General features: G+C 39.4%; 1 protein-coding gene across 1 annotated transcript; it reads left to right on the forward strand.

The window, feature by feature from the left end:
• Positions 1-11,064: 11,064 nt before the first annotated feature.
• On the forward strand, positions 11,065-11,763 carry LOC132607692 (NAC domain-containing protein 1-like). Its single transcript, XM_060321776.1, has one exon. It carries the CDS (start codon positions 11,065-11,067, stop codon positions 11,761-11,763), a length of 699 nt encoding a protein of 232 aa, XP_060177759.1.
• The last annotated feature ends 10,270 nt before the right edge of the window (positions 11,764-22,033 follow it).

The raw sequence follows: 22,033 nt of genomic DNA on the forward strand, positions 1-22,033 counted from the left end.
GCAACTCATCCGGGGGAACTCCGAATATGCCACAAAGCTCGGTGAGTTAGAGGCCACTATCACCCAATTGAGGCAGGGACTTGAGTCCGTTAAAGGCAAGGCTGCGAAGATGGAGGAGAAGTTTGGGCAACATGAAGCCGAAAGGGCCACTAAAAAGGAAGCCTTAAAGGTTGACCCAAAGAAGGCCAAGACTCGAGTCCAGGCTAATGAGAAACTCAAGAGTGAGCTCGAGCCCGCTATTCGAGACAATGACGGACTTCAAGCCGAGCTATTTGGCTCCAATGACGTTCGGATTGCTTTGAGCGATATGAGGTCCGAGTTGGAGAAAAAAATTGAAAAGGCTCAGGCCGACCTGAAGGAAGCCCATGAAGAAATTGAGGCTACCGAGGCTCGATCCACCCTTCTAGTAGAATATGAGAAGTGGAAGTCTCGAAGGTCTCTGCTTGAGGCGGCTCAACGAGGCATTGCGGATATCCCTACTCGGATTGCCAAGGCAAAGACAATCGAGGATAAAGCCAAGAAAGCAATCGAAAATAGCTCCGAGGAAGAGCCTGAAGGGTCTGGATCTGATGACTCGGGCTTTTCTTCGACAGAGTAAATAAGCTCATAGGACCTTTGTATTTTGTTTTAGATCTTTGTAATTTTCATAATTGTAAGCTTCGCCCTTCATGACATATAAAATTAATATGGGCTTTTCTTTTGCTAGTATTTCTTTTGATCGTTTCTGATACTTAGTCACGAGAGACTTCGAACAGATCTTTAAGTCGGATAGAATTTATGATATTGTTCCGCATTGATATTGTTTCGTTAAAAACGGCTGAGGTTCGACCTTAAGCCCTTAACAATTTTTGTCTTAGGAAAACAAGCCAACTTAACTTTTGAGTTTTAGGCTATACTTTAACCGATTCTTGTTCAACCGATATCTTATTGAGGGCTTGTCCGCGGGAGCATTTTTATGCTTTGTGAATTCGGATGTCTCCGAACCACTTCGGGCATTTAATCGAGGTCTTTAATTACTCGACCTTGTTTCGACTATTTGAATTCTTTATAAGTTGGGATCAGCTAATTATAACCTTAGTGCCTTCGTCTATTTTGTGACTGCAGTCCTTAGTCGAGGGTATCCCATGGGCTTTAATAAATTGTTACTCTCGGGTACATTCATAAAAGGGCACATTTGAAGCGTACTTTTACCAAAGTATTTTTCTTCATATTCCAAATATTTGTCTCGTACAAGAAACTAAGGACTTCATCTGACCTCTTCTTCCTTTGTCGTAACAACATTATCTGGACATGATTCATTTGATCGGTTGGCCATTACAACGAACGCTAATGAAGAAGACTCGGCCAATAAAAAATAAAAAGTGATTTGACTTTGACTTCTCTTTTACGCTTTTTTGAGCTTTCTTCGATCTTGTTGTTCCTGGTAAGGGTATCATAGTCCTCTAGTGTTTGTGTACGAAGCATGAGTGGAGAAACACTATAGAAAATGGGTTGTTGAATCCTCAGTCCCAGTACTTTGCTGGTCTTCGAGTCCCCGGCACTTAGCCCGATTTTTGAATTCTAAAGTAACACATTATACATTGTTTCTTCATTAAAAACCTTGCTGGAAAACCCACTTTCGGATAAAACTGAGCTAAGAAAAAAAGTGCAACACGTGTTTTCAGACCTATTCTACTTTCTTTGAATTTTACTCCGGTTTGACCCTGCAAAGAAAAAGGTGGGAATTATTGAAATTCACAAAAGGGTTAGTCGCTCGTACCTTAACAATAATATTTCTTCAAGTGTGCTAGTTCCAATTGTTGTGCAGTTGTTAGCCGTCTCTGGTTTCCAATTGATATGATCCTTTGTTGGTTATTCCGGTTATCTTATACGGTCCTTCCAAGTTTAGGCCCAGTTTTCCATCATTGTGATTCTTAGTGTGCAGGGTAAATTTTTGAAGCACTAAGTCCCCACCTTGGAAATACCGAAGATTCGTTCTTCGATTGTAATATCTCCTCATTCGTTGTTTTTGCGCTGCTAAACGGACCAGTGCATTCTCGCGGCTATAGCCTCTTCATTTGACTCATTCGTCGCATACCGGCACCTTAGGCCCGGTTCTCCGACTTCTATGGGAATTAAAGCCTCGGCACCATATACTAGAGAAAATAGTGTTTCTCCAGTACATGACTTTGACGTCGTTCTGTAAGCCCATAGTACCTCCGGTAAAACTTCCTTCCACTTGTGTTTTGACGACTCTAGTCGCTTTCTTAGATTTTGAATTATGGTCTTATTCGTCGACTCCGCTTTTCCGTTTGCACTAAGGTTATACGGATTTGACAAAATCTTCTTGATCCTCAATCCTTCGAGAAAGTCATTAATCTTATTGCCAATGAATTGTCGACTACTGTCAGAAGTTATCTCGGTAGTAATGCCGAACCGACAAACGATATGGTCCCAAATGAAGTTAATGACCTCCTTCTCTCTGAGTTTCTTGAAGGCCTGCACTTCAACCCATTTGGAAAAATAGTCAGTCATAAACAAAATGAATCGAGCCTTACCTGGAGCCCATGGCAAAGGATCGACAATGTCCATCCCCCATGTCATGAATGGCCAAAAGTATAGGACCGGATGAAGCAACTCCCTCGGCTGGTGTATCATCGGTACGTGCTTTTGGCATCCATCACATTTTAGGAAAAAAAAATTGCATCCTCCTCCATCTGGTTCTAGTAATACCATGCTCTGATTATCATCCGGACCAACGCTTTGGCTCCCAAATGATTACTGCAGGTTCCTTCTTGGATCTCCCGCATCACATAATTTGTTTCTCCGGGCCCCAAGCATTTAGCCAAAAGTCTGTAGAAATATCGCCGATACAACTGGTCATCGACCAAGCAGAATATCGCAGCTTTGGTTCGAAGGGACCTTGATTCCTTAGGGTCTGTTGGGATCTTCCCTTCTCGCAAGTAGTCTATGTATTTATTGCGTCAATGCCATGTCAAGCTCATCGTATTTATCTCGACGTGGCCATTTTATACTGCTGAGTTCATCAACTGAACAACCGTGCCAGAATTGAATTCCTCCGGTTCGACCGACGAACCTAAGTTAGCCAATGCATCTGCTTCATTGTTTTGATCCCTCGGTACATGCTGTATAGTCTATTCTTTGAACCAGTGTCGGACTACTTGAATTTTTTCTTGGTATCTCTGCATTCGCTGCATTCGTTCGTCTTTGATTTCAAAAACACCGTTGGCTTAGTTCACAACCAAGAGGGAGTCACACTTTGCTTCAATGACTTTAGCCCCTAAACTTCGACCCAATTCCAAACCTGCAATCATAGTCTCATACTCGGATTCATTGTTAGTTAATTTTAAAATTTTGATTGATTGTCGAATAATATCACCTGTGGGGGGCTTAAGAACAATCCCCAATCGGGACTCTTTCACGTTTGATGCTCCGTCCGTGTACAGGGTCCAAATCCCTGCGATTTTCCCAGAGGTGAGCAAATGCTCTTTTTCTACCTCGAGAACCATTGCCGGTGTAAAATCCGCTATAAAGTCGGCCAAGATTTGGGATTTTATAGTTGTTCTAGGTTTATACTTGATGTCATGACCGCTTATTTCTATGGCCCACTTCGTAAACCTACCTGACATCTTCGATGTATACATGATATTTTTAACAGATAAGTGGTTACTACACATATAGTATGGCATTGTAAATAAGGTTTCAGTTTCCTAGAAGCACTTATCAAGGCTAATGCTAATTTTTTGAGGTGAGGATAATGAGTCTCTGTATCCCTAATGTTCTACCTACATAATAGATAGGGAATTGCGTACCTTCTTCTTCTCGGACCAAAACACCACTTACCGCAACCTCGGATATTGCCAAATATAAGAACAGTTGTTCATCTGCCTTCGGTATGTGCAGCGAAGGTGGACTCAACATTTATCGTCTCAAATCTTCCAAAGCTCTTTGTGTTATATCCCGGATTTTCGCACATTAAAGTCGCATCATGAGTTAGTCAACTCAAGTTCAAAAGAAATTGTCTTGAGGTTAAAAGGGGATTAAGCTTATTAATATAAATGGTTATAAGAGTTTATAAATAATATTAGTAAGTGGTAGAAGGTTTGGAGGGTGAATGAATCAAAGAAGCATGAGTTTCGTCAAAAGTCGGCAAGTTGGAAATATGATAACATGTACTTTTGGGTGAGATTAGTAGTGCTTCACATGCTAAGAAAGTAATAATATGAAGTATTTTAATCGTATAATGGTTGTTTGTTAAGTTTAGAAGTCAAACGAGTTGTAATACGAAAGTCGACAAGGGGCGTCGCAAGTTAAGTTCGTAAATTTCACTGAAATTTGGGTCAGATGTCGAGGAGCTTTTCTCTCAATCTAATTGGATTTACAGGTTGACCCACCTATCAAATTGAAGGTCTACGAGTGCATTTCCATCCAGGGACGTAAACTGTCGTGGGAACAGTGTGCTAGGTCGGTGGCAGCTTATTCCCTTTTGTATAAAAGACCCACAAATCATCTTGGACCTTCATTTTCTATAAGATACAAACCCTAAGCACTCCCTATACTCTCTCAAACATTTCTCCATCAATAATAAACAAATCCAAAGGCTAATCAAGTAATTTTAACGTAAGGAATCACGTGGTAATCGTAGAATCGTCGTTTCTTCGTTGTTTCACTTTTCGGAAGAAATCTTCAACCTGAAGTAATCTCTGTTTTGGAGTAATTATTGAATTTTAAGGTATGTCCTACCCTTCTCATGGTCCTCTTAAGCTTCTACAAGTGTTTAACCTAGAAATTGGAGAAGAAATCCCATAGGACAAGTCTTTATTAACTCTAAGGAACTCTTATGGAGGAACTTGATTGTTTGGGCTGTTTCTTGTGGTTTAAATGTATTATTTGGAGCTATGAAGTTATGGATGGATTGATAATTAATATTAGAAGTAAAGGAGAATAAGAATGGTAGTCTTGAATGAAGAAATCAAACTACAAATGACCCTTCGAACTTACGCCCGCAAGTTGTTCGATGAAATACCTCAATGAGTATTTCCATAAGCTATGAACTTGGAATTGATCCCATATTGGTCGTATGATGTAGGTGATTGTTCGTAAGGTATTCGAAGAGTCATGGAACGTGGAAAACTTCGTCATTAAGGTATGTAGGGCTTTCTATTCTCTTTGTGGCATGACTAGAATTCAAATGACCTTTCATTGAAAAGTTGTTCCGTTAACTTGGATCGATCACGTTCCATGATAATTGAGCTGACACATACTTCACCTATGACTTGTACCAAATTATGTTCCGCATCTCCTGTTGGCTATCGATTAAAAGAATTTCCGTACAACTTGTGTCGATTATGTTCCAAAATGGTTAAGCTTACCCTTCTCATGAATAGCTTGTATTGAAGTACCTTTCACATTTTGTATCCCTCTTGTTTATCGAATGAAGAATGATATTAGTTATGGTACGCTTCACATCAAAGTTGAGTTGATTGTACTTCCTTTAATTAAGCTAATCCTTATCTTCTTGTCTATTGCTCCAAGGTGGCGAACCTCTCATTGGCACACTCTTTCCGATAAAAGTTGTGTCGATCATACTTCATAAGAGTTTGGCCAACTTTGGATTCGTGAATAATTCATAACAAGATGTTTCCTTGTACTTTTACTTCTTTGGCCTAATGATTAAAGAATGATAAACGTAGCAACAATAACGATAGTTGGAGGATAATGACGATAGGCCACTTCGACTCTTTCCATGATATTTCTTTTAAGGTCAGTCTTGAATTGCACTTATATACATGTGTATTTACTTTCATTACTGCGCCGCACTATAGTCGGCTGGGCAGGCACGTAGATGTGCACCTAGATGCATTTCTTTCATTACTGTGTCTTGTTAGATACAGCCGGGCAAGCACGTAGCTGTGCATACCACTAATTAGTTAGGCAGAGATGATGTTATGATGATGAGCTCGCCCCACAGAGGTATTTATTATTTTTATATGATATGATATATGCCTCCACAGTGAGGAATGATTTTACGAGCATGCATTTACATTTATGTCATGGTTATAGTCGCCCTCAGTGGCCTCGTTCAGAGTTTCAGGTTGTCTCTACATCTCTTCCCATGATTATCCGTATCTCTTATGCTTATGTTATGTTTACACTTACCGCCACGCATTTTGTGCACTGTGATCATGCCTACAGGTACGGTAGACGGATCGATGTACCTTTCTCAGTAGGATACCAGAGTTCAGCAGGGATGTTCGCACTCCATTCTCCGGAGTTTCTGGTCAGAGTCATCAAATAGGATGCATGCATGTATATATATGTATTATGAGTATGTCTATGGATACGTCGGGGCCACTGTCCCGACCAATTGATGCATATTAGTGCTTTTAGAGGCTTACAGACTATCAGTCAGTGTACAGGTGTGGTGTTTGGCCTTGTCGGCCTTCTGACTAGTTGTCTTTCTTGGTTGTGGCCTTTTCGGCCCTAGTTATGCATATATGTGTTGTTGGGCCTTTTCTACTTGCAGGTTGTCATGATATACTTCTTATAATTGTTATTCAGCGGCCTTGTCGGCTATGATTCATGTTACAGAGTTCAGATGTCACAGTTGGTTCGCTCGGCCCCTTCCGGTGCCGGGTGCCGGCCACACCCCCCAAGGTTGGGGTGTGACAGTTTGACACTCCGGGGTCCACATGAAGTCATTCTCCTTCCTTAGCAATGAAAAAATGGTGATGTTTATCCAAAGACCTTGAAATGAATCGGCTCAGAGCCGCTATTCTTTCGGTTAACCTTTGCACTTGATTCACGTTGTTAACCACTTCAATGTATTCAATGGCCTTAATTTTTTCTGGGCTGATTTCAATCCCTCGGTTCGACACCATGAAGCCCAAGAACTTACTCGATCTAACACCGAAGGCGCACTTCGTCGAGCAGCTTCATATTGTATTTGCCAAGTATGTCAAAGGTTTCCTACAAATGCTTTAAATGGTCCTCTGTTTCCAGGGACTTAACTAGCCTGTCATCAATATAAACCTCAATTGTTTTACCTATCTGTTCTTCGAACATTTGGTTAACTAGGCGTTGGTAAGTTGTACCGGTGTTTTTTAACACAAATGGCATTGCATTATAGCAATAAGTCCCATATCGGGTAATAAAAAAGTTTTCTCCTGATCCTCTAGATCCATCAGAATCTGGTTGTACCCGGAGTAGGTATCGAGAAAACTTAACATCTCATGCCCGGTCATCACATCGATCATTCGATCAATGTGAGTCATAGGGAATGAATCCTTCGGGCATGCTTTGTTCAGATCCTTATAATCCATACACATTCTAAATTTATTACCTTTCTTCGGCACGACAATGACATTAGGTAAGCAGTTCGGGTATTTAACCTCCTGGATGGAACCTATTTTTAAAAACTTTGTTACCTCTTTTTTGATGAAGGCATGCTTTACTTCGGCCATCGATCTTCTTTTCTGTTTTATCGAGGAAGTTTTTTTTATCAAGGCTTAACTTATGCGTCGTTACTTTCGGTGGCACACCTGTCATGTCTAAATGATACTATACAAAACAATCGGCGTTAGCTTGAAAAAATATAATTAACTTACGCCTGAGCTCCGGGGTTAACCCCTTGCCCAGGTATACCTTTTTGTCTGGCAAGTGCACAAATAATTTTTCCTGCCTTTGTAGTGTCCTTTGGCTTGGTCACCCAAGAATTCGCGAAGGTGACCATTTTTTAACAAACGAGCCACCTTCTCTCTCAATTGGCGACAATCCTCGGTCCTATGGCCATGAGTTCCATGATACTCACACATCATGCTTGGATCTCTTTGAGCTGGATCGAATCTTAACGGTCTCGGCCACCTGACATCCTTGATATGGACAATAGCCTAGACAAGATCTCTGGTGTTAATGTTGAAGTTGTACTCTGATAACCTCGGGCTATCCCCATTGTTGGCTAACCCACCGACATCGCCTCTAAACAACAAACCTCGACTGTTTGATCTATGATCAGCTCGCCTGTCACCTCTACTCGAAAGATGACTAGGACAGTTTCTTCCCTTATCCGACCTAAAGCTGGATTTCTCCGATTGAGCATATGGTCGGAATCTATCCTTCGATGGCATTATCTTCGGTTCAAAAATCCTCCTTGATCTTTCAGAATTCTTACCTCCGCTTATCGGACAGGGGGGAAGTTCAAGTTGATCATCCTCTACCCGAATCTTGTATTCGTACCTGTTATGCACATCGACCTAAGTTACTGCCTAGTATTCCAACAAGTTTTCCTTTAATTTGAATAAGGCAGTTGAGCTTCGGGGATTGAGACCCTTAGTAAAGGCTTAAGTTGCCTATTCTTTCGGGACCGGAGGGAGTTCCATTCATTCCTTTTGGAACCTATTCACGAATTCTCGGAGTAGCTCGTTATCTCTTTGGGTGATTCTGAAGATGTCCGCTTTTCTTGCCTGAACCTTCTTGGCCCTGGCATGGGCTTTGATAAACGCATCCGTGAGCATTTTAAAAGAAGTGATGGAATGCTTGGGCAGATGGTCGTACCAGGTCAGTACCCCTTTGGATAGTGTTTCACCAAACTGTTTTTAATAATATTGATTCGATTTCATCCTCTTCAACGTCGTTGCCTTTTATGGCACAAGTATACGAGGTCACATGCTCCTGCGGGTCCGTTGTCCCATCATATTTCGAGATATCAGGCATCTTGAACCTTTTTAGGATCGACTTCGGGGTCGCACTCGGAGGGAAAGACCTTTGAATGTATCTCTTTGAGTCCGGTCCTTTCAGGATCGGGGGGCCTCCAGGATCTGGTCCACTTGAGAGTTGTACGTTTCCACCCTTTTCTCAGTGGATTCGACTCGTTTATCTAATGTTTCGAGCATTTTCAAGACCTCGGTAGATGCACCTGACCCCGATCCGTTATCGCTATGAACGACCTGAGCTTCCTCTTGCCTTGGCTCGGTAGCCCGATTTGGCCCTGCCGATGTTGTTCTGTTGTCTTTCTTTTGGAGTTGAGCTATAGCCGGCTGTTGTTCCTGCAACATTTCAAATATCAAACATAAGTTAATTTCATCCACGACATCCGGCGTCTTTCGGGCTTGTGCCCAAAGCAAAATTGCTGAATTGTTGCTATTTAAAAGATCTGTGGCCGGAAGGACGGCATTGTCCTGGTTGACGGTATTCTGGTTAAGGCCTTCAGTCGAGTTGACAGCATTTGGGTTGGTTGGGTCAGCAGGGAGTGCTTTCGGGTTCGGTAGCTCGGTGTTGTTGTCGTTTTCAATGACTATCTCGTTGTTGTTCATGTGCTAGGATTGACCACTGCCTACCACATCGAATGTGTCTGAAACACTAACTTTCAAAGAACAAGTGAAAGAGGGAGTTGTAAATTAATCACCACTATTATCCTATGCCCCACGGTGGGCGCCAAACTGTTTACCCTTAAAAATGGTAACAATTAAATTTGTAAATGGTTTATAGGCTATGTGGTTAGATTAATAGGTTACGTATAACAATAGTATGCAAATGATAATCGTATATTGATGAATGATAGTAAATAAAGCTTAAGAAACCGAATCTATAAACTTTAAGAACTGGTCAGTTTTGGAGATTGCTTCTTTCACCCTAGCCGAACACTAAGAAAATTCCACTGCCTCTTTTTCAAATTACAAGTGTAATGAATAATGAAAATCTAACTCTAAAATGAAGGGGGTACACCTCTATTTATAGCTACAACTAGATGGGCCTTAGTACAATCTAAAAAAGACCTTTTAAAGAAAACCCTAAAATGGATAAGGCCACGTCCGTACGAATGTTCTGACACCTATACTGTTGTCAGCACAAATGATGGAACGATCGGGTGACGCATATCCTGGCCCATAACGGATACTCCAAGCCTACGTTGAACGTCTTTGCCTCAGGCTCGGGTTTTCTGTACTTATTAACATACCCTTGATTTTTGACACTTAATTGGAAAAACTCAAAGCTCCTCAGTCCTCGTTCCCTTCGATCTTACCCGAATCTAACGACCTCATTCCTCTTCGATCTCGTATCGGACAGCTACGATATTTACTCTGGTTCTTACCGAATACAAATTGCTTTGATTTTTACCGTATACACTATTCTTTAAATAATTAATTACCGAAGAAATACAGTCGGAACAACACCCGCATATAACATCTCTCTATAACAACCAATTCTTTTCGGAACCGATTTTTTATGTTATATTTTACTTCTCTATAACATCATTTTACCTATAATAACAACAACCAACTTTATAACACTATACTCTTTGTAAAATTAACTCTCATATTACAGCTATCTTCTATTTTTGGTAATATAATAATTAATCATTTAAAAAAATAGAATATCTTCACCAATAATTAGTGTAGAGATATTGACCAAATATTTGATCCTTTAATACACTATTTATGACAAAGAATATTACATGAATATATATATTTTCATTATTAAAAGATTTTCCTTGGTTATACAAAGTATGATTAAGCTTATAATTTGATAATTAAAAATAAAAATTAAGATTTCCTGAATCTTTTTTGCATATAAAAGTGAAATACTATTTAAATGTCATGCTATTATTGGTGTATAACAGTCATTCTCTATGATAGCCAAAAAATTCCGGACCCAACGATGCTGTTATAGAGAGATTTGGTTGTATGTCGCGTTTCACTTTTAATTTAAGGATTTAAAACTTTTGGAATTGAAAAACTTGAAGGAGGAGAATTTCCTAATGTTTGTACTGGAGAAATAAGTTTTCCAGAATTGTTTTTACAACTCCGAATAATTTCCTATTCTAATAAGGAAGTACTTATAAGTTCTCTAAATTTGTTTTTACAACTCTGATTAGTTTCCTACTCGAATTAGGAAATACTTTTTAAGTTTTCTTGATATCTTTGTTTCCTCTAAACTTTCTTTATATATATTACAATGTATTTTCTTGCTCTAAAATATTTCTACACCCCCTCTCTCTGTACCTAAAGTTGAATTTCGCATTATTCCTAAGTTCTTTTCGTTTCAACAAATAAAAGAAGAATAACAATGAATGATGAAAGGCGAAAGAAGAACGAGCCCTATGATGATGAACATCTCATAAGCTATTTACTTAAATTTGTTTGTGGAAAGCCAATTGAATGCCGTCATATTCAACATATAGATTTGTATGGTAACAAGAAGCCATGTGAGTTATTCTACGACTTATTATGTAGTGAAGGTAAGACAAGTAGCGATCATGTAAACTATTTCTTTACTCAGTTGAAGAAAAAATCCGTGCATAGTAAAAACGTCAACAGGACAATTGTTGGGGGTGGCTCATGGAGGGGACGGGACACGAGTAAAGCAGTTTTTGATAAGGATGGATCAGTGATTGGGTCCAAGAAAACTTTTCGTTTTGATGAAGGAAGTAGTGGCGTGTACTGGATTATGAAAGAATACTGTCTTAACGAAACCATGGTGAAGGCGTTAAGAGAAAGTGGTGAAATCCAACACGAAGACTTTGTTCTATGTAGCATTACGAGGAAGGTTAGTTTGGGTAAAAATTCTCAGGATATCCCGGTAATCGAGAATGTAGTCATTAAAGAGTCCTTGACTGAAGAAGAATTCCCATGGCCGCTATATCCTGGTTTAACTGAACTTCCACCATTAGATGGACCGTTTGAGTCATTGACTGAAGAAGATTTGATCTTCTTTGATAAGCCTGATCCTGAATATCCACAGGCATATGAGAACAAAAAAGAATGATAGGAGTAGAAAGTAAGAACCATGTCATAGCACATTCAACTATATATTCTAGTGGTTATATGATTAGAATTACAGTTGTTTTATTTACTTTGTACAAATTTCCAGTAGATGAGTAAAAGTATGGACTTTGTTTTGCAAGAAATATGGAGAAAGGAGGCTCAATTTTATTCTTTCAAACATTAATCACCAAACACTAAGTAAGCTTTTACTTTTGATTTAAGGAATTGACTTAAATGAGGAGAATTCCCAAATATTTGTACAGGGAAGAAGATCTACCAGCTGTTGGCAATGTCATGTCTGAGGAGCCGCTGCGATGCTTGATTATTTGAAAGATCAAGTTCTTCCTCATCAGAATATCCAGAAAAGGCGCGCTTGGACTCCCAGTACTATTATGAACCGAAATCCTCTGGTCAGTTTCAGTTTCAGTTTCGAGAAAGCTAAGATTTGAACGGACACTAGTAAATCAGCCTAGAACTTGATCCCCCATTAGTTCCGAAAGATCCTCTTTTCTCTGAAGATGTCTATATTGGTCATACTGCTTTGTGGAGTCACAACTGAAGTCTTACAATTTTCTTTGTCCAGATTATATGTTTTAATTCTATCTGTCAGTTTTCAATTATTTTCACTACCATTTTTAATATTCTTAGCTATTGACATTTTCAATCCTGATAAAAGAATCAAACTGTGTTAATTAAGCTTCTGCTGATTGTGACAATATGATGCTTGTCCTATGTTTGTTTATGAGAATACAAAAGGAGGCTGCATTGACTATACTGAGCGTGTAAAGGAAAGACAGCTCCTTACGAAGAAAGAATTTAAGTTGCATATACTGCCAGCTAGTGCAAATAATTTTACGTTTGTTCAGTGCACAACTAGTTATTTACTTTATCTTTTAGATTATGTTAGTTTGGTGCATCACTTAGACACCTGTATAAGAAACCTAGAGGTATCAAATGGGCGGGTTGGGTTAAATTTGGGCAGATTAAAATCTTTTTTTTGGTGCAGATTGCCCTTCAAATGCACTGGTCTTTAATTTTTACCCCTCAAATTGTTGGTTTTTTAATTGTTACCCTTCACTTAAAAAAGTGGCAAAAAATATCCCGAGGTTCTGAATTCAAACAACAACAACAACAAAAACAAAAAAACAAAAAATCGCAAGGCAAAGCTTTCGCTAAACCTTTGCCTTAAATTTGCCCAAAATTAGATCTATTAGGGCAAAAGTTAGGTTTTAAGGAAGATGTTTGCCTTAAGGCCTAATTTTTGGCAAACGTTTACCTTAAGGCAGAGATAAATTTTGCTCTAATAGGCCTAAATTTACTATGAAACTCTACCTTGCGATTTTTTTTTTACTGAGCCGGAGTTCAACCCAGAACCTCGGTGTATTAGGCGAAGGGCAAAAATTAAAGATCAGCAATTTGAGGGGGAAAAATTAAAGACCACCCCTGAATAATGCAATCGTGCAAATTGCCCGGTTAAAATGGACTGAGTTACTTGGATTGAAATGGTTGGGCTGAAATGGGCTAAAATGTGGGTCATAACCCAACCCACCCAATTCTTACTAAGTTTTAATTGCTTTATTTGTTCTTTTATAATTTTTAGTACCTTATAAAATTAGTATTTTTCCTTCTTATGTCTTTATATAACATATCAAAATAATTAAAAATATGTTTATAATATTTCTCATTAGTCAATTTGGGCTACATATCAATCCACTTTTTGATGGGATGGATTGGGCTGAAATAGAACTAAGCTAATAATGGGCGGATCAGTAACCCGCCCAAACTTGAAGGGTTGGGTGAGTTATGTTTTCATGGACTAATTTTGCCACCTCTAAATTAAGAACTTGGTTCTTATATCTGCACCTTCTGAAATAGTGAAGTACAAAATTAAACGTACCAAAAAACTTTTACGTGGAAAACCTCCTTGCGCAAGGGAGGAAAAATCATGACCCACCTCTGAAATTTCTCTCAAAAGAATTCATCAAAACAACGAGCAATTTCTGGTTACAAAACTTTTATAACCAAAGAGACTAAATCCTAGCCACTTGACTGCCTACAACCACTCTGATTGTAGCAAAATGCTCAAGCTAACTCTAGCCTAGGCTTGAACTCTCTCACAGAGAAAAACCTCTCAAAACGCTTCTTGTATGAGCTAGGAAAATTACTATTTTTAACTGAAATACAGGAAAGAATTGTAAAGATATAGTTTTATCATGCGGAAATTTTCCTTGGATGCTAGAAAGAAACTAACTGTAGTAAACTAAACCAATGTCAGCAAACAAATATCTCTAGCAAGAAGATGGGATACAGAAACATTTAAAAGAACATTTCATGAAGAAACATTTTTTAGCCCGAAGCCATTTGATTGATCCTTCACTTTCAGCAGCAAATGTTTTAAGGAGATCAAATGAAGATAATCAGAAGCAAAACTATGAAGGTTAACATTCAGATTAAACTCTTTTATAGAGTTCTGATCACTCAAACTATGCTCCCAGAAGTGAGATACCAATCCAAATGATTAGTTGGCCAAGTAATTATCAACTCAATATTGTATCTCAAGCTCTCTTTAATATTTCATCACAATGCTATCAGGTAATATCTAGACACAATCTGCACTCACGTCCTAGCTACATTTTGTCTCGGATTTTTTCTTAACAGAAACTCTTGACTTCTAGTGATTTTGAATTTTCTCTTACAGGTAAACATCATAACTAGAACTCATTCATACTCCCCATCTATTTCAATTCTTCTAGTTACTGGTTGATGCAAGTAGTAGGTCCGTTAGAGCATAAGCATGCAATGACAACACCAATAGAGTTGCATAGTGAGAAGAAATCTGGCTAAAAAATTGTACGCTAATAAATTTATTACTGAAAATTAGGAAGATAGCCTCAGAAGGTATTCAAATAAAGTACCTGAACTCCCAATCTTCATGCAAATAAGTCGGCCTCGAGCTATCCAAGCTTATGTGCAGTCTTCTTTGCCAAGAAAGAACAGGAAAGACACTACTGAAAAATGATTGTTTAGGCCTCTATTTGACATGAATTCCATACACGGGTAGCCTCTCAATACCTCTTTCCGTATCAACGCCACAATATTCAATTAGTTGATGAGATTGGGAGATCTACCAGACTACCACTCCCAGAAATTGCATATTCCCTACCAATTGTTACCCTACATAACACAGTTAGAGATCAACACAATACTACAGGTTTGAATGACATAAAACTTAAATTGTCTTAGCTTCTTAAACACAAAACTCGTGATTTAACTTCGCAAGCGCACACTAATTATCAAGAGAAGCGAGAGCTAGGCCTCATATAGAAGAAGCTGTTTTTTCCGCTTTTCCACAGGAGATGATACATAAGCGCTCTTGGTCTTCTATCTGTATCCATTGATCTTAGCCTAGTTAAAATCCAATGTTAGAAGGAAGAATTCAATAGGCATCCCAATATCCGTTTTCTGAGATATGTCCCCCATAACTTGCTGCAAACTAAATTCTGAAAACCAGTATGTTCAACCAATGGGGAGAATAGTGGAACAAAATCCCTAGAACCCATAAATATCCTTTCCTATTTTTTTCAGGCTTCCCAATCGTCTAGTCGATGAGCTACTGCTGAGACACAGCTGATTTTGAAGACGGGCCTTTAATTTTCATTTCCTGTCTACTTTCCCACTCTTTCACTTGACTACATCAAATAGATTTTGTGGAAGAATGTCAAAGAGGAAAACAACATGAACAAACCTCTTGACGCAATTCTGAATAAGAATTCCACAAGCTCTTGATTTCAATTATAAATCATATTGAATACATACTTTGTCGCCATTCTCTTCAAATTGTAAATAGTGTTTGCTAGACAAACTACACTCACTTAAAATAGTAAAAGAATATTGAACGCAAGGCAACAAAGGTATTACTAAAAATGATAACCCCCCAACAACCTTATCGATAAACTTCTCTTTTCTGTAGATTATATAATAGACACAATCATATTTTATTTTATTTTAAAAAAAAAAAAAAATCTAAGTTCGTTCTAACACAAAAAGGGTAATAAACTCATACAGAATAGAAAGCAAAAGGAAGCTAATGCCCCTAAAGACCTTAGACATGCATTAGAAGAGACAAAAGGGTAAAAAAGAATAAGAGTGGCAATGAGGAACATGAAAAGTGATCAATACTGTCATACCCCAACGAGGGGCATGACGGGTTCCGACCTATAGGCCGGGAACCACCTGGCTTAGCAGTTACCTTGAACATTAGATACCATAACTCAAAGGATACCTGCACATAGAAAGGGCCCAACATAAACATATCCGATATTCCAACATATATGTACATATGCGAACCAACAAGGTCGCTACAACACCACGAGCTTCATAAAGCCGACAAGGCTACAGAACTTCCTAACTACATACAAATGTTTACAGACCTCTATGGAATATAAACTGTAGGAAGGACGGGACAAAGCTTCGTCATACCCATATGTAGAAATCAAAATATCATACTAAAATAGACTGCGGCTCCGAACCAAGTGGAGCGCACTGACTGCAGCTAAGGGAAGATCCTACTACGCTGGGCTGCTCGCCTGACTACCTAAACCTGCGGGCATGAACACAGCGTCCACAAGAAGGGACGTCAGTACGAATAACGTACTGAGTATGTAAGGCATGGATAACAACATAATACAAATATGAAAAGTAACATGAAATAAGAGAGAGATAACCTGTATTCCTGGATGCCTCTTGAGGTGGATATCATGCATCCTTAACTTTAAAAAACAAAACATTTTTATACATATATAAAGTACCATGCCTGGCCATTAAGGCTCAGTGTTATATATATATATAGTATCATGCCCGGCTATTAAGGCTCGGAGTTATCATCATTAGCCCGCGTCCGGGGCAATATCATAACATGTCCACTGCAATGGTGTGCACAATAGATGTCGTACCAGGTCGACTATAGCGCGGCTCAGTGTGAGAAAATACATACATATATATAAAGCATGCATGAGAGCCCAACTAAAAGCTGCAACTCTATCGGAGTGACGTAAGGTCGGTAACCTCCGATTATATTATGGATCAATTTTCATCATTATATCCCACCTCAAAGGAACGAGTGTCATAAGGTGAGATTTGCCAACAATGAATGAATTAAGAAATCATGAGGTAAGATGAATCATCACATAATAACATTGTTTCTCCCAAACGCACACGCAAGTATACGCGGTCGTACAAGTAATATAAGATTTAAAGTCCAGATATCGTACCTACAGGGACTTATGATTAACTATTTACTAAATTAAAATAATTCTAATTATCTAAACAAGAAATAAAATCCAGATTTATATTTATAAACTAACTAAAAATAAAATAAACAAATAATGAACTTCAACCAAAAAAGAGCGGATTTTTATCAGAAAAGAGTTAGATCTAGGGTTATGACCACTAACAATCCAGTTGAGTCTTCAAATCGTTCTACCTATGGGTTACTAGTTGACAGGTTGATGTTAACTTATGAGTATCTTCCGAGTTGCTCACAAGCCTGTAAATGCTACTATAACGCCTATATTCATATGGTCGTCAGAGGTAACAAGAACGCATTTACTACTCTGTATTCAACTAAGCAAGGCTAAAGGGTATATTCGTATCCTCATTAACGAAACGATTAATCGAACAAGCTCTATTTATTCTTATTATGCATGCAAATTCCCTATCCCTAGTTCAATTCACACGCCACAGATAGTGTCTAATTAGTGGTCAAGTAATTAAACAATTAAACACAAGAATAAATAAGCAACCCAAAAATATGGAAATTTAATAGATAAAAATGATAATCAAACGTCAACTTTCATGTTTGTGTCAAAACCCTAGAACTAAAGAGTTAGCTCCAAAACCCTATAATTACGGCCTCCACGGCGGCTCCAAGCTCTCTCTAGGTCTAAAGTTCTGAACTAAGGGTTTCAAGTCATCCAAAGTTATGTAAAAACCGTGTAGAATATATATTTATAGGGTACCAAAAAGCCTGGGCTTTTAAAAATCAAATCGAACTCAGACTGGGAAAAAATAGCGGGCTCGCGTCACACCCGCGTCGCAGGTGCAACACGGAAGATCAGAAAAACAAAGATTCAGAGACTGATTTATGCGCGTCAGTGGCGTGAAGCAGGTTGATCACGAATTGCTGCCAAGTACGTTTCTTTTCGAGTCCGGAACCAAAATGTCCCCGAAAAAAACTTTTTGAACCAAAATACCCCAACAAAAAAATAAGTTACAAAAGTACCTATAGCGCAGTATTTTACTGCGCTATAGCACTAACGGAGACGGAGACGGAGACGGAGCCGTTAAGTACTATAACGCAGTAAAATAATGCGCTATCCAAAACTGTGAGTCACCTATAACACATTATTTTACTGCGTTATAGGAGTTTGTCTCTCTCCTATAGCGCAGTAAAATACTGCGCTATATAACTCCTCTATAACCCGATCGGGTTCCACCACTGGTCCCCTCCAGTGGAAAAAAAAAATCAAAACGCCATTGGAGGCGATTTGAGGTGGTTCCCACGTCTTAAAAATGTCATTTTCTATTAAATTTCATTCGGAAAGTTTAGATTCTCGGTATATTCAAGTCAAGGAGCAAGATTCTAAGTTCGAATTTTGAGAAAAAGCGGCGTACAACTCGATTAAAATAACTCTACAAAAAATCTTCGATTAAGGTTTTCTACTATGAACTTTTGTTATTATTTTGTTATATACATTATATGGCTGGGCAGTGGCTTAAGCCACTGTTCCGTTTTTTTTTTTTTTTAATTCATTATTTGTTAAATGTTTATGAATTGTTAATTTGTTAAATGTTTATGCATTGTTAATTTGTTAAATGTTTATGCATTGTTAATTTGTTATATGTTTAGGAGTTGTTAATTTGGTTAATTATTTATGAATTGTTAATTTGGTTAATTATTTATGAATTGTTAAAGAATTATTATTTTGTTAATTGAGTATTTGTTAAATATTCTTTATGAATTGAAAGAAGTTGATTGGTAATGAATTATTATATTGTTAACACTTTGTTTGGATGATTGTTATGTATTGTTTTGACATTTATCGTATTGTGTTGTATTGTATAGGACCAAATCAGTGGTTACATAAAATAGAACCTTTCGTCGTTACATAACAATAAAATTAAAGTAGCAACCAAAGCAAACATTTTATTTAAACTAACAACATAATATAATACAATAGGTAACAACCATCCAAATAAGTTGTAAACGATTATGAAATGTTAATCTATACAATTTTAAAGCGTGAATATATATGTTAAATAAAAAAAATTATCTTAAAAATGTAAAGTTTATAGGAAAATATGTGGTCGACGAATATACTCTCTTAGTTTAATTTTATCGTAGTTGTGTTGGATATTTGGTCAACTAAAAATGTATCACATATTCAAAATAGAGTTCCAAACAAATATTACTGCTAAATTTCGATTAGTTAATATAATTTATCTTTCATTTCAAGAATAATGACTAATTTAGTTTGTACAGATCGGACTCTTTCATGGATCCGAAGGTTCCCCCTGGGCCCGATGATCACCGGGGCCCGATGATCACCAGGGGCCCGCTGTTCACCCGGGGCCCGCTGATAGATCAGTATTGTCTTTGCAAGACAATCATAGGTCAGAGTTATTATGGGTCGGTACTATAGGGATATCTACTAGGCTCCGTCCCCGTAGGCTGCAGAGAGCGTGGGCTCTTTTACGCGAGCACCCCCCACACCCTCGCGTGTTGGAGATATTGTTTCGGGGCGGCATATACCATTGTGTGTCTGTTGGTCGGGTACAGCATGATTGGGCGCTCATCATGGCTATGGTTGAGCGGTGGAGGCCAGAGACACATACCTTCCATCTTCGCACTGGTGAGGCCACGATTACACTTCAGGATGTCGAGGTCCTCTTTGGATTGCGGGTTGATGGAGAGCCACTGTACACTCGGTACGAGCCTCCTCCTGGTCAGACGTGGGTGACAGAGTTGACTAGGCTCACTCACTTCGTACCTGATGTCGCGGCCCAGATATCGAGACAGAGTCGGGTTTAGCTTAATGCACTCTGCACTTATTTGGAGGGTCTGGATCCGGTTGACGACGGCACCCCGCAGGACGATGTTGCTCGTCATGCCCGTTTGTACCTGCTTATTATATTCGGGGGCATCTTTTTCCCGAATTCATCGGGTGCCTTTGTCAGTTTACGTTACTTGGTTTTCTTGGAGCATCTAGACCGCTTGGGAGACTACAGCTGGGGCGGTGCTGTTTTGGCGTATCTTTACAGATGCCTGTGCCGAGCGTCTATTGGTGCTGTCAGAGATGTGTGTGGATTTTTTTCTCTTCTCCAGGTAATATTTAAGTGTGCGTTCCTTTAATGTCAACAAACCTCTTGAAAGGACGACTAAAAAATCGTAATTTCTAATATCGCTTACAGTTATGGGCGTGGGAGAGGATGCTGCCTTTTCAGCCAGTACCTAGGCATCACCTCGAGATTGACATGCCTTATGCGAGGAGGTGGACAGCGGGTTTTGACTGGGATGTCGATACGCACCACAGTATTCTTCCATTCCGGGACCAGCTTGATCACATGACGGACGATGCGGTAAAACTATTTAAATTTACATTAATAATTTAATTAAACGTCTTTTCTACTTGGTGATCACTAATTTGTATTTATATATTATGCAGTTATTTATATGGACGCCGTACGCTGCTATATTAGATGGTTTACCCCCCTTCTGTAGGGCAGGTCAGGGGGTTTGGAGGTCGCGGTGTCCATTGATACACCTGGACATCGTAGAGGATCACATGCCCGAGCGTGTCTTACGACAGTTTGGGCATACACAGAGTATACCCCCTGATGTCCGTCATAAGCTCCGACACTACCAGCGAGACGATCGGGCTGCCGTTGATGATGATTTTTTGGCTTTCATGGCTGTCCAGCTCCACCGTTGGGAGAACAGGTTGGCACTTTAGCGGTGGTCGGCCATTTGACTCCCATTGAGCATTACATGCGCTGGTATCATCAAATCACACGCCGATTGATCGGCAACCCAGCTTTGCGTCCCCCTAGGGATGTAGGATATTCAGCACTCGCGGGGCAGTACGAGGCATTGGTAAGTTTATCGTGTTTAGATTTATCTAATTTCATTAATTGTTACGTTTTAAAAATAAACTTTTTTTGTTTCTGTTAAACACAAATGCAGCTGGTGGCCGAACAGCGTTTACGCATCTTGGGGTTAGAGCATATGCCTTACCCTGGGCTTGCGGGGCTTGCCGCAGAAATGGTTAGGATTTCCGAGGATGGTATCCACCGGGCAGGCGAGATTAGGCGCATGGCGGAGCCTGTTCCGTAGGCTGAGTATCAGGCAGCACTGGGTGCTTCCAGAGGAGGAGGTCGTGCTGGCAGAGGACGCCGTACTGCTGGAGGACGCCGTGCGCGTAGAGGACGCGGCGCTGCTGCTAGAGGACCTGGTGGTGAAGGACTGGTAGATGAGGCGGATGAGGCCGATCCCATTCCAGAGGGCGTTCACGGTCTAGTCCACCCGCAGCCCTTCCAGGCCGGTGGCAGCTCACCTGGGGACTCACCTACGTTTACGCCGGCGCTCTTCCTTGCTGAGATACCCAGGTCTTCATCACAGCCGAGCCAGAATGCATACATGGAGGAGCGTGATAACGTTGATTGGGCGGCGTTACGCGCTTCATTAGCTGATGAGCGGCCTGTGAGGATTTTAGAGGGAGCCCGAATTCTTGACTTCGATGAGTTTTTTATCCCGGTTAGTATTTAAAATACTTATTTATTCATTTAAATTATTTATTTTAAATATATATATATATATATATATATATATATGTTACTCATTATTTAGTACTATTTTATATTTTAGGATTCGGCGTCAGCGGGTCCACTAGAGCCACCCACTCAGGCATTTTCTCATGGGCCTGCCGAGCCAGCGATGTCTTCCCATGTGAATGTCGATCCACATGTAAGCTTTTAATTAAAATTAGTTTTATTCAATATAAGGTCAATATTTAATATACATATTTGATCATTTAAAGTACTTATTATTTCACTTTTTTCATATTTTAGGATTCGGCGCCAGTGGGTCCACAGGAGCTGCCCATTCCGGAGCATTCTCATCAGCCTGCCGAGGCAGAGGTGTCTTCTCATGAGACTACCGAGGCGCATGTAAGTTTTTTACTTAAAACTAATTTTATTCAATATAAGGTAAATAT

This window comes from Lycium barbarum, chromosome 8 (genome assembly GCF_019175385.1).
Source record: "Lycium barbarum isolate Lr01 chromosome 8, ASM1917538v2, whole genome shotgun sequence".
Taxonomy (NCBI): Eukaryota; Viridiplantae; Streptophyta; class Magnoliopsida; order Solanales; family Solanaceae; genus Lycium; species Lycium barbarum.